This window comes from Microtus ochrogaster, unplaced genomic scaffold (assembly GCF_000317375.1).
Source record: "Microtus ochrogaster isolate Prairie Vole_2 unplaced genomic scaffold, MicOch1.0 UNK113, whole genome shotgun sequence".
In the NCBI taxonomy this organism is placed as follows: domain Eukaryota; kingdom Metazoa; phylum Chordata; class Mammalia; order Rodentia; family Cricetidae; genus Microtus; species Microtus ochrogaster.
Genome location: NW_004949211.1, coordinates 916,844 through 929,492, shown reverse-complemented (window position 1 = coordinate 929,492; position 12,649 = coordinate 916,844). Strand labels below are relative to the sequence as shown.

Genomic DNA, 12,649 nt, shown 5'->3' with positions numbered 1-12,649 from the left:
CCGAGTTCTATTCTGTTTACTCCTCCCACCTATGTTTTAACCTATCAGGGCAAGCAGCTTCTTTATTTAATTAACCAATGACCTTCCTCCATCAATCTTCAGTTTGTTTTTCCATCTTCCTCTTACTTTGAATGGTTATACTGAGTCATAGTTGATATCCCAATCTACTATTCTTGTCATGAGGTTTAAGCATAGAGTATACACTTATAGTTTTAATAAACTGATATGTATTTGTATATATACATAAGTACTTCTTTTTCTTTTTAAAACAATCTTGTTTTACATACCAATCCCAGTTCCCTTTCCCTCCTATCCTCCCACTCCTCCCTCTTTTCCCCACCCTAGCCCCATCCACTCCTCAGAGAGGGTAAGTCTTCCCATGGGGCGTCAACAGTCTGTCACATTACTTGAAGCAGGACCTAGGCCCTTGCCTCGTATCTGGGCTGAACAAGGTATCCTTCAGGGATAAGGGATGGGCTCCAAAGAGCCAGTTCACACACTAGGGATAAATACTTTTTCCACTGCTAGTAGCACCACAAACTGTCACCCACATTCAGAGTGCCTAGTTTGGTCCTACACAGGTTCCTCAGCTGTCAGTCCAGAGTCAGTGACCTTGCTCAGGTCAGCTGTTTCTGTGAGTATCCCCATCATGGTCTCAACTCCTTTGCTCATATTCTCACTCCTCTCTATGACTAAACTCTAGGAGGTCAACCTAGTGCTTAGCTGTGGATCTCTGCATCTGTTTCCATCAGTTACTTGATGGAAGTTCTATGATGACAGTTAGCATAGTCATCAATCTGATTATAGGGGAAGGGAAGTTTAGGCCCCCTCTCCACTATTGCTTAGATTCTTAGCTGGGGTCATCCTTGTGGATTCCTGGGAATTTCCCTAGTTCCTTCCTGGTTTTTTGCTAACCGCATAATGGCTCCCTCTTTTAAGGTATCTCTTTTCTTGCTTTCCCTTTCTGTCCTTCACCCAGTTCGACCTTCCTGATCCCTCGGGTTCTCTTCCTCACTCCCCTTCTTCCCTCTCTACTTCCCTACTACTCCCCACCACCCCCACACTTCCAATTTACAAGGAGATCTTGTCTACTTCCCCTTCCCAGAGGGAATCTGTGTATGTCTCTCTTAGGGTTCTCCTTGTCTCCTGTCTTTTCTGGGGTTGTGGACTGTAGGCTGGTTATCTTTGCTTTATGTCTAATATCCATTTATGAATGCATACATACTGTGTTTGTCTTTCTGTGTCTGGGTTACCTCACTCAGGATGGTTTTTTTTCTTGTTCTATCCATTTGCCTGCAAATTTCAAGGTGTCATTGCTTTTACCGCTGAGTAATACTCCATTGTGTAAATGTACCACGTTTTCTTTATCCACTCTTTGGTTGAGGGGTATCTAGGTTGTTTCCAGGTTTTGGCTTTTATGAGTAATGCTGCTATGAACATAGTTGAGTACATGTCCTTGTGGTGTGAGTGTGAATCTTTGGATATATGCTCAAGAGTGGTATTGCTGGGCCTTGAAGTAGACCTATTCCCAATTTACTGCGAAATCACCATGCTGACTTCCATATCAAAATGTAAAATAATCCAATTAAAAATGGGGTACAGATCTAAACTGAGAATTTTCAACAGAGGAATCTCAAAAGGCACTTAAGGAACTGCTTAACATCCTTAGCCATAAGGGAAATGCAAATAAAAAACTCTGCAATACCATCTTACACTTGTCAGAATGGCTGAGATCAAAAACACTAATGAAAGCTATGCTTGAGAAGACTGGAGGAAGGGGAACACTCCTCATTGCTGTTGGGAGTTCAAACTTGTACAGCCACTTTGGAAACAGTATGATGGTTTCTCAGAAAACTGGGAATCAACCTACCTCAGGACCCAGAAATAGCACTTTTTTTTTTTCGAACTCACTATATAGTCTAGCTGGCCTGGAACTCATTGTATAGAGTTCCATGCTAACCTTGAACTCACAAAGATCTCCCTACCTCTGCCCACTGAGTACTGGGATTTCAGGTGTCCTCACCACACCAGACTTTAACATTTTTGTATTATTTAAGTTATATGAAAGATACTTTGACAAAAATTCAAGTACCCAAGTTTAATAATTTTAGATGGTCACATCTAGTCTGTTTTCACAAATGATTATCACTGAAGTGTGTTAGGACCTATAGTTCTTGTTTTGTGATGACTCAAACACAGGCAACTACTGTACCCAGTTTGTGGAGCTAGGCCTCCCCATGCAGTACAGACTACCTGGAGCTTGCTGGATAGCCCAGGCTGCTCTTACAGGCACACCGTCTTCCTTCTGTCTCCCAGGCACTTGGAATGCAGATATGTGCCCCATCTAGCTAGGACCCATAGTTTTGAAAGGAAGATTTATATAGTACTATAGAGTTTCTTAATTTTTAAGTTCATACTGAAATTTTACCTTTGAAACTCTGAAGAAATTAGTAACTTAGTGCATTTAATAGACTTAGAAGTTCATCGTGTTTATTTGAACTGTACAGTAACATGAACATCTTTGTGGAAAGGCTTGTAGACTTGATGACATAAGAACTAAAAATTGGTTCTTTTCCCTATTTGCTTCAAGTTTGTCAGATGTACGATAATGTAAAATTTTCATGCTCATGGCAACAAGCTAATTTCATCTTAGGGACATCGTATAGCAGGGACTCTTCATGGTTGTTAACAGTGGTCTGTTCGTTTCGTTGTACTAACTCTACACATCATCCTTCAGATCTACTAGAGTCTCTTAGGCACCTGAGAGTGATGCTACAGATCTCTAAAACTGGAATGGCCCCGGAATCTACCCAGGAAAGTCAGACGTGGTGCGGTGTGGTGGAAGTGTGCAGGAGCAGCACATCTCTGTCCTGTTGCTGAGATCTCAGCTGAGGCTGTCAGATCTAGTGTGGTTGGCTGTGCGCTCTAACGAAGTCTGACTGGTTCATTTCCAGGTCGGGTTTGCAGCTGCGGTAGCTAGATTTGCTAAGCTGTTGTCTCCTCTCCTAGAGGTCAGAATGCCAGTGCTTGCTCTTGAGCTTTGCTGTGAAGATGAGGAGCTGCTGTTTGGAGCATCTCTTGCTGGTGGCATATATTCATTAAAGTTCAGGCCTTTCTCTTCACCAGTTTCTTTATTTTCTTCCTGGGTGTGTGTGTGTGTGTGTGTGTGTAGATAAAATAATGAAGCATTATTAAATGTCACTTAATAAAAAGTCAAGACATTATTATTAATATGTTATAAAAGACTTTATCAGTTCTTCCTGCAAAATGGAGTGAAGTTTCTGAAATTTGTCAAAATGACTCATTCATTTAGGAGCTTCTTTAAAGTGAGACACCAACAAAACCAAAAACCTACTCTGTGTAAGTGCCTTGTTGGTGTCTGAGGCAGTCCTTAGGGTATTTTGTTCTTAATGGAAATGTTCTTACAAGTGTTTCAGATGTGATGAGCTTAGACAACCTGCTGTGCAGATCTTCACCTCCAGCCTTGATAGCTATCATGCAACATTTCCTCCTGTTTTTCCTTCAACTTACTGAATATTAATAAAAACTCTTAATTCAAAAATATTATGAATTTTAAAATCCAGGTATATTTAGTGTCTTAAATGCAACAGAAATTTCTGACTGGCATAACAGGAAAGTGATTTTGTGTTCTCTGCTAAAGCTCAAATAGGAGGGCTTGTCATTTTTGATATATTGTAAGGTTTATTGTTGCACCTTTGGAATTTTACAAGTAAGCAAAGAGAGCTATCCCTAGAATATCAGGACAGTCTCTGCTTGGTTAGAATTGTCTCTACCAGCCTGTCTCTAAAGAAATAGTTAAGAAGAAACTAGTGTCTAGATAGCTTTGCTGGATAGACAGGTAACAAAGCTCACCAAAGATCCTGTATCTGTTTTCAGTATTTGTGATTTATTAAAAAAAGGGAAGACAGGATGTAAATGCTCTGAAGGTGCTTTGGAAGGACCAGTCCATTGAGGAGAATGGAAAGCCTTAACAGAGGAAGTTGCATTTGTGCCTGACTTCCAGAGATTGAGGAAATGGCAGAGCAAAATGCACTTGGGAAGAGGGCAGTGACATCAGAAACAGGAGAAAACTTGGACAGCCATGGCTGTTACACAGGGAAACCCTGTCTCGAAAACAACAGCAAAACAAAAAACAAACAAATAGCTGGGCAGTGGTGGTGATACCTTTAATCCCAGCACTTGGGAGGCAGAGACAGGCATATCTCTGTGAGTTTGAGGCCAGCCTGGTCTACAAGAGCTTGTTCCAGGACAGCCAGCGCTATTACATAGAGAAACCCCGTCTCGAAAAACAACAGTAACGAAACAAAAACAAGCAAATAGAAACAGGCAAAAACTCAGCATATAGGTTTGTTTTAAGGGCAGTGAGTTAATTGTTTTGACCAGAACCTAAGATTTGTTTATTGAGGAATCAATCTGGAAAAGAAGTAGGACAGATTGTAGTTCTTTGCCTGTTGTTTAAATGAGGTGTGATCTTATTCTACAGATGGTGCAACTCTAACTCAGGGAGAAAAGCTAAGGAGTTTTGTGGTTTAGATGGAGATTCTAGGGAGGGACCAGAAGAACACAGAGAGAAGAGGAGCTAGTAGCCCAGAGGTCATTAAGAAAATATTGCAATGGTAAAGGCAGAAGATGTCAGGAATTGCATTTGTTATTGTATGGTATCTGCAGAAAAGGAAAGAGGACTGGATTTCGGCGATGTCAGCTTCACAGATAGAGCTAACTAACCTGCCTGGGTTCTCAGAGATAAGCAAAGTGACTTTTAACAGAGATTGAAAATGGAGCATGTCTGGGATAAAAGGAGAATACCTTTGAAGGACACGTTTTAAAACAAATCAGTCTTAGTCTCTGCTTTTTTACCTGTAGCTCTGGAAACCCTTCATCTGATGCTGTAGGTGGTAGCATGTTTGGGGGTCCTCAGAAATGATGGTGCATGGTAAAATCAGGTCTAAATGAGGCATGTAAATAAAGTCTTGCAACACTGTTATATCATCTTTTTAACATAAGAATAACACAACAACTTTTTTAGTCTTCAAGAGACTTATGAAGCCAAGAGACACGAATTCTATGGTGAACGTCAGAGGAAGGAAGAAGAGATGAAGCAGATGTTTGTGCAGCGAGTGAAGGAGAAAGAAGCCATCTTGAAAGAAGCTGAAAGAGAGGTGAATGTGGTCCGATGTGATTTATAGTTATTGTTTAGATGGTCTGTAAAACTGGAGGGTTCATCTTGTAATCATCCTTGGAAAACTATGGCACATACAATAGTCTTTAAATAGAGACGTCAAAGAAATAACAACCTGAAATCCAATTAACTTTAGTCTTTGGAGCAAACATTTTTCCATTAGGAATATTTAACAAAAACTTGTAACTATGAGGGTATTAAGAAATTTTGTAATACTATAACCAGAAACACTTTAACTGTGGCTTTTAAAGTGGTTTTGTTGTTAAAATTCCTTCCCTAGGGAAGACAAAGCAGCGTCTTCCCCTTGTCCCAAGGTCCCAGCAACAAATTGTGGCACAGTTTTGCCAAAGTTCACTCTGGGGAACCAATGGATTTATTGGGCTTCCTTACAGGGTTACTTAAGGAGGTGGGGTAGACACTTTATTGATGGGAATATCTCTAACCAGTTGTGAATGAACTGTCAGAAACACAGACACAATGATGTGTTTCCACAGTGTCAACATGTATTGAATAACAAGTTCATAAATAGGAATGTTTCATTGACTTGTACAATGCCAAATAATCCCAGTTTCTCTTAATAGTTGGCTTCTAGCAATCACAGGTCCTTTTATTACACTCTCGAATACTCTTAGATCATACATTACATTGCATACAATACTATGTGTGTGTGTGTGTGTGCGCGCGCGCGCGCACGTGTGTTAGAGTATCAGTCGGCTAGAGAAGGGCTGTAAAAAGATACTACAGGTTCAAAGAGGCATTCCTGGGAGGGAGTATCACTGCATATGGTTAGATAAGACATTAAAGAACAAAGATGTCTCTCGAGGGAGGCAGGACCTAGGTGTCGCAGGACTCTTATGGAGAAGCCCCTGGCCTGCTCTGTATATTTACCAAAGACATGATCTAATGGGTGAATGCCTGGAAATCCTTTGCACTACATCAAGCAGTGAGGACTGTCAAGTGGTAGGGGTCTTTTCGGTCCCTTGACATACCCACTGTGTCAGATGACAAGTTAGTAGGGTCACCACATTTCAGTGTTAGTTGTCCTTTGGAGTTCAAGTGAGAATGTTGAACTCTTTGTTTCTCTGGCGTGTTTGGTATGTATTTAGTTATGTTTCTTTTTGTTTCATAATAGGGCCCATGTGTTCTCAGTCTACTTTGATAATTCAGAGGTTGTTTTAGTAACTTTTTGTTGCTGTGATAAAATGATACGACCAAGGTAATTATAGAAGGGAAGAGTTTATATCGTTTATGGTTTTAGAGTGTGCCTTCATAATGGCAGGGGAGCATGGTAGCAGGTGGCCGGAGCAGGAAGCCAAGAGATCACATCCTCAATGCAAGCACGAAACAATGAACTGGAAGTGGAGTGGGGCTATAAACTGTCAAAGCCCTCACCCAGCCACACACTTCCTCTAGCAATGCTGTATTTCCTAAAGGTTCCAGAGAGCACCACCAGCTGGGGACCAAACGTTTTAATACTTCTTATTCAGACCACACAGGTCATTGATGTGGGAGTGTCATATATCAATCTGTTGATTTCATTGCTTGAGTAATAAACTGCTTGGGCTCATAGCTTGGAACATAGGTGGGTGGAGTAAACAGAGCAGAATGCTGGGAGGAAGAGGAAGTGAGGTAAGATGCCTCAGGCAGAGACGCCATGCTCCTGGCTCCTGGGCAGACGCTGGGATAGCTCTGCTCTCTGAGGCACACGCGATGAAGCTCCGACCCAGGACAGACATAGGCTAGAATCTTCCCGGTAAGACCGGTGCTCACTAAGACTGGTGCTCACAGATTATTAGAGATGGGTTGATCAGAATTAGCCAGTAAGGGCTAGAGCTAAAGAGCCAAGCAGTGTTTAAATTAATACAATCTGTGTGTTGTTATTTCGGGGCATAAGCTAGCAGGCGGCTGGGGTGCTGGGAACGCAGCCCCGCCGCTCCTATTACTACAGGTCATGACTTTGTATGAATAAGTTATCAGTCTTGCCTTATTGATACTAGCTGATATTTAGGTTCAGGGGCACCTTCAGAGGGGCTCTTGATTCTTGTGCTCCCAGACACGGAGGTGAGCAGGGGCAGTTGCAGGTGAACTGTATATATCGAGGAATCCTGGTTGGGACTGGTAGAATTGTTTTATTGTTTGTGGTGATGTTTTCCGTTGTGTGTTTATGACTGTGTAGGTGGCCAAAATTTAACCCTTTTTAGTGATAACACCAGCAAGACTCTGGGGGTTTCTCTTGGGAACTTAAGGTGAGGCCCTTGGCTTTTGTAGTTTTGCCTCCACATGCTGAATGATATCTCTGTCCTTAAGAATAGGTCAGGGTCATGCTAATTGTGTGGCTTCCCTTAGAAGGGAATGTTTCCCTCTCCAGTGATTCTCTCTTAGCAGTAACGGGTTAGAGTCCAGTCACTGGGTTCTTCTTGTCCTCTCTGATGAAGAGAGTCAGTTTTTATAAATGTTATCAAGAGCCAGTCAGTATCCTAAGAGGACCCCTTTGATTCAAGTAGAACTTTTATATCAGTGTTGATTTTTACCTCAGGGATTTTTATAACCTTTAATCATACATACTCCATCTTTAAGTTTCATCTTTCAGAAACCTTTTTCTTCCCCAAACTTTTCACTTACATCCTTTTTGTTTTGTAGTTTTTGGTTCCTGTCCTGGAACTAGCTCTTGTAGACCAGGTTGGCCTCTAACTCACAGAGATCCTCCTGTCTCTGTCTCCCCAAGCTCGGATTAAAGGCATGCGCCACCACCGTCCAGCTTATTGGTTCCTTTTTATGTCACTTACTGTCATAAAGAAAGAACAGAATGAAAAGCTTTAACAAATTACATTCATGGAATAATGTGATCTAAGGTTACCTATCATAAAAACTAGTTTTTGTCTGTTGTAAGTCCTGGGAGATGCAGTTGCCATTGGGTTCTCTTTCACTCATCTTTCCCTTGACTCCACAAGAATTGGAGAATTTCAAAATGTTAATGTTCAAACGAGCTGGCCAAGAAAGCAGAGCTCCCAGTGACCTCGGATCATGACCTATCTTGTACGAACAGGAAAGAAAGTACACAGAGAGCAAAACATCTTTCTGTTTTAACCTTGTAATTACAATGTGAGATAAATTTATTTTCCTCAAGAATTTAGGACAGATAGGAAATGGTTACTTTTTACTGGCGAAGAAAGAAGGAGTTCAGTGGTGTGGGCTAGACAGGACCCAGCATGGTCGTCTTCCTTCTAACATATATAAACTTGACCAGAGGAGCCACCGTTGTCTGCTGCATTGCGTGCAGGAGTAAGTATGGTCAGGAGACAGAGCCAGTGCTCTCTCCTGCTCATATCGCTTGCTCTTTTCACCCAGAAGTAAAGGAAAGCTACCAGAGAGGAAATGCTTGATCTTGAAGAGCCATCCTCTGACATTTTCAAACTTAAGATTGTCTAATGGCCTCTGTGTTAGAATAGGGCCAGGTTGCACTTCTGTTTATTCTCCATGGAATTTTGAATCAATGTCAAGTATGTAAGTGTTCAAACAAACTGTCTGCAGAAGTGGGATCTAGTTTATTGCTTTTGTAGAAGTTGAGGTTGTCCCTAGGGAGAAGAAGGCCTGGTCATAGAGAATTTCTCTTTTACCTTTTCATCTGCAGAGTGGATCTAGCTGTAGTATGCTGTTTGAATTTAAGAGACCATCCAGAGGCTAGATTTCTCTGCCCCCTAACATTTAAGAGTGTCTAGGTCAAACTTACCCTAATTTTTTGAATGTATCCATGGGGTGTCTAATGGAAAGAAGGCAGTCTTGATTCCCATTTGTGAGGGGAGGGAAACGAATCAGTGAGGTAACAAAATAGTTCTGTTGTTGTTCTTGGTAATTTGCTCCTGTTCATTTGTGTTCCTTGCTCTTATTATGCATGAATTTGAGGATCTTTGTTAAATAGGCATTATGGATAAAATGTAAAGCAAGGATATAAAAATTTGGCTCAATCACATAAAGGAACTCTCTTAAAATTAAAGTCCCCGTAACAGCTGAAGGCTTTTTCTGGCAGCGTGGATGGCTGGATTAGGGGCTGGAAGGGTCCTTACTGTATTGCTAGGATAGAAACTGCTCCTGTGTGTGCTGCCGCATTGTGTCAGTTACGGGAACTGTACTTTTGTTTCACAGCTTCAGGCCAAATTTGAGCACCTTAAAAGAATCCACCAGGAAGAGAGAATGAAACTTGAAGAAAAGAGAAGGATTTTGGAGGAAGAATCAATTGCTTTCTCTAAGAAGAAAGCTACTTGTGATCTGTTCCAGAGCCAGTCATTTATGGCGGAAGGTAGCAGCATTAAGAAGGACAGAGACCGAAAGAAGTAAGAGTCCCGCCACCCTGTCCCTGTGGCCCTGCCCCTCCCCTTTGGCTCCTAGCCCTGTTTGCTCTTCTTTCCCTGTGTTTTCTTCCTCCCTGTCTGCCTCCTGCTGCCAACACTAGAACAGGCCTGCCCTTGTTCTTCACTGTCCTCTCGGCAGGTGGACTACGCCTGCTGTAAAGCAGGCCTTCAGTCTTACCAGACTGAGGAGTGAGCAGAGTAAAACACCTCACAGTGAGAGTCAGGTCAGGGGGTGGCTAGTGTTCTGTCACAGCCCTGCCATAGTTCTCGTACACAGCTGCTACCATGAGTTAGTCTTTGTTTTATGTCTCTCTGGAAACTGCATTTTGATGGAGAATCACAGAATTAAATGTCTTATTAATAAAAACCTTAATTATTAGGCTCATTTTAAAAGACTTAATTTTACTGATCGCTGATTTTAGTGAGGATTTTTTTGTTTTAATAAGGGAATCAGCTATCAGCTGGAACTCCTGTGCTTTGAAGTCAGAGCTGGTGAAATCAAACAGACATAAAGATGCAGAGAAAGTAGAGAGGGCCGCAGTTCATGGGGGGTGGCATGCATAAGTGGCGATTGGATGATGATCTCAAGCCTATAGGTTTAGGATATGTGTTAAAGTTACCAGTTTTTGAAAATGAGTTTATTTTCCTTTTTATGATTTCATTCAGTACTCCGTGTCCCTTGCTTTATTCCTCCTACTTTAAATATTCTTTGTCCGCTTCACTGTTTTTACTGTCAAGAAGCCCGTCATGATTTGTTCTGTTGGGAATGTTCCATCGTGGGTCTCCTGCTCCACTGGTCCCTGTCATAGGAGGACAGTGCTCTCCTGAGTTCCTCACAGACAGGACTCTTGCTTCTGTGAACTCAGTGCCTATATTTTGTGTAATTATGTGTTGAAGGAAAGAATGTATAAAGGATGTATTTTGATTGAAATAATGGATTTAAGATATAAATTACAAATACAGTTTATTACTAGTTTTACCATGCTTTGAATTAAAAAGAGCTCTTTTTACTTTATTGTCCCTTCATTGTAATCTAGAATAACAAAATAGAATCCCCCAGTTTTCCCACATATACCCCCAATAAAGTTGTCATTCCATTCTCCTTGAGAGTCATGCTGTTGTCTACAAAATCAGACAAACTCGCAGATTCTTTTCTTTTTCTTCCCTTATATCCTAATAGGGATTGAGCCCACAGCTTCCCTTAAGAGGCAGCACTCTTATGGCTGAGTTATAGCGCATGCTTTCTGTTTCTTTTCTGAGACAGGAAATCATATATTCTAGGGTGGCTTTACTCCCTCCATAGCTGAGAATGATGCTGACCTTGTGGTCGTCATTCCTCTACTTCCAAGTGCCTGGGTTACAGTGTGTGCCACCACATCTGATTTTGGGTTTACACAGTGCTAAAGAATCTAACGCAGAGCTTTACCCATCCTTTGCCAGCTGAGCTACATCCATGCCCTGTCCAGCGAGATCTGTATGAGCTTAGGACTCACCCTCAAGGCACTGTGACTTGCTAGCTTCTTTTTCTTTTTCAAAGTCCCATAACTAAATATCTTGTGTGTGTTCACTATTTGCTTTTCTTCTAAAAGCTTTGTGAAATTAATGCTTTTGATAATTTTTACTTATGTTGTTTTTTGAATTGTTGCATTCAAAACATTTTTTTCTTTTCAGCTTCAATTTTATGTAGTGCAAGAGTTCCAGAGCACAGATGGTCGTCACAATCAAAAGTTATTGTATGCTTTGAGTTTATGCTAGTTTGCCTTATCATTAACTCAGTTATCTAGCAAAGCGCTAAAGTTACTCACATTTCTAGAAAACTATTTTCACATAGAAGGCTGCTCTGCAGCCAAAGTGTGCAGTTCTCCCACCCTTGCTGTCGTTAGGAATCTGTAAGTTGCTAGTTTGCTGTGGATCTTGGTCTACTTTCCTCCTGCTGAATTCTCACTTTGCTGCGTGGTATTCTAAATGGCAAAGGTCATTGCCAATAAAACTACAGAACTCCTTCATATAATGAATATCTGATTGTATTTTTATTATAGCATGGACTTATTTTTGTTGTGTACTAAACAGAAAACACTGGAGGCATATACTTTGGAGTGTATTACAAAGTTAAAGCTAATACCAATAGTAGAAAAATTTAAAATATTTGATACAGTGACCCAATTATCAGTATTCTGAAGTTTCATGTCAAACTATGTAACCTTTTATACATCAGTGTGCCTTATTGTATATTGCTTGATAAAACAAAAACAATTTAAAAGTTCAAAAATACATTTGAAGCTGGGTTATCATATTATTTTCCTTAAGCTATCATAAATATTTTTTAAATGTTGCCTTTGAGGGAATAAGAAAGCTGAAAATTGTATTAGAGTATCTGAATCTTAAATATATTAAAACTTGATACTTCATATTTCAGGAAACATTTGCATCAGTGCCTTAGTAGTCTTAGGACAATGTTTTACTTTTCTAATGGTTATACGTATATATGTTTTCATTCTTTTGTACTTGAGTATTCTGTATTCTGAATAAAATTGATATTCTTGACAAATCTGCAGATTTCCTAAAATGTGTTTAAATTGCTTCAATTTTTTCTTTTTAATTGACACATAATTTATACTTTGATGCAGTAGAACATGGCGTTGCACTACTTTCCTACAATATGTGTGATCAAATCAAGGTAATTGGCTTACTCATCAACTAAATAGCCATTTTGTGTAGAAAATATTTAAGGTCCTCCTGTAAATATCCATTTATCTATGTTTATCCATCAGCCATACTTATTTTCCTGTGTTGTAGACTGTTAGAAAGTTCATCTTACCCAGTTTCACCCCTGCACCTATACCTTGTATCTCCACGTTCCCCATCTCCTTCTCAGTCCCTACTAATCACCGTTCTTTTCTTACTCTTCCGAGACTAAATTCTTTAGCTTCATGTGTGAGAAAGAACATGCTGTATTTGTCTTCTGTACTTGACTTAAAATGCCGCCTTGTTCCTCCTTGGTAATACAGGTGATAAGATTTCACTCGTATGACGGGATAGCATCTCATTGTGTGTATCTGTGCTGCAATGTCCTTTCTGTACATCCATGGAGAGTCTCCTG

At 40.6% G+C, this 12,649-nt stretch overlaps 1 protein-coding gene across 3 annotated transcripts in view; it reads left to right on the top strand.

Moving 5' to 3' along the window:
• Positions 1 to 12,085, top strand: part of Sept10 (septin 10) — a 43,885-nt gene extending 31,800 nt beyond the window's left edge. For 2 of the 3 annotated variants that reach the window (XM_013355315.2, XM_026778213.1), the window contains exons 9-11: positions 5,048 to 5,180; positions 9,344 to 9,531; positions 11,221 to 12,085. In XM_013355315.2, coding sequence (XP_013210769.1) covers positions 5,048 to 5,180; positions 9,344 to 9,531; positions 11,221 to 11,236 — 337 coding nt within the window. In that variant the 3' untranslated portion in view covers positions 11,237 to 12,085. The remainder of the gene's footprint in view (positions 1 to 5,047; positions 5,181 to 9,343; positions 9,532 to 11,220) is intronic. The other variant, XM_013355316.2, reaches the window with a different exon arrangement.
• The last annotated feature ends 564 nt before the right edge of the window (positions 12,086 to 12,649 follow it).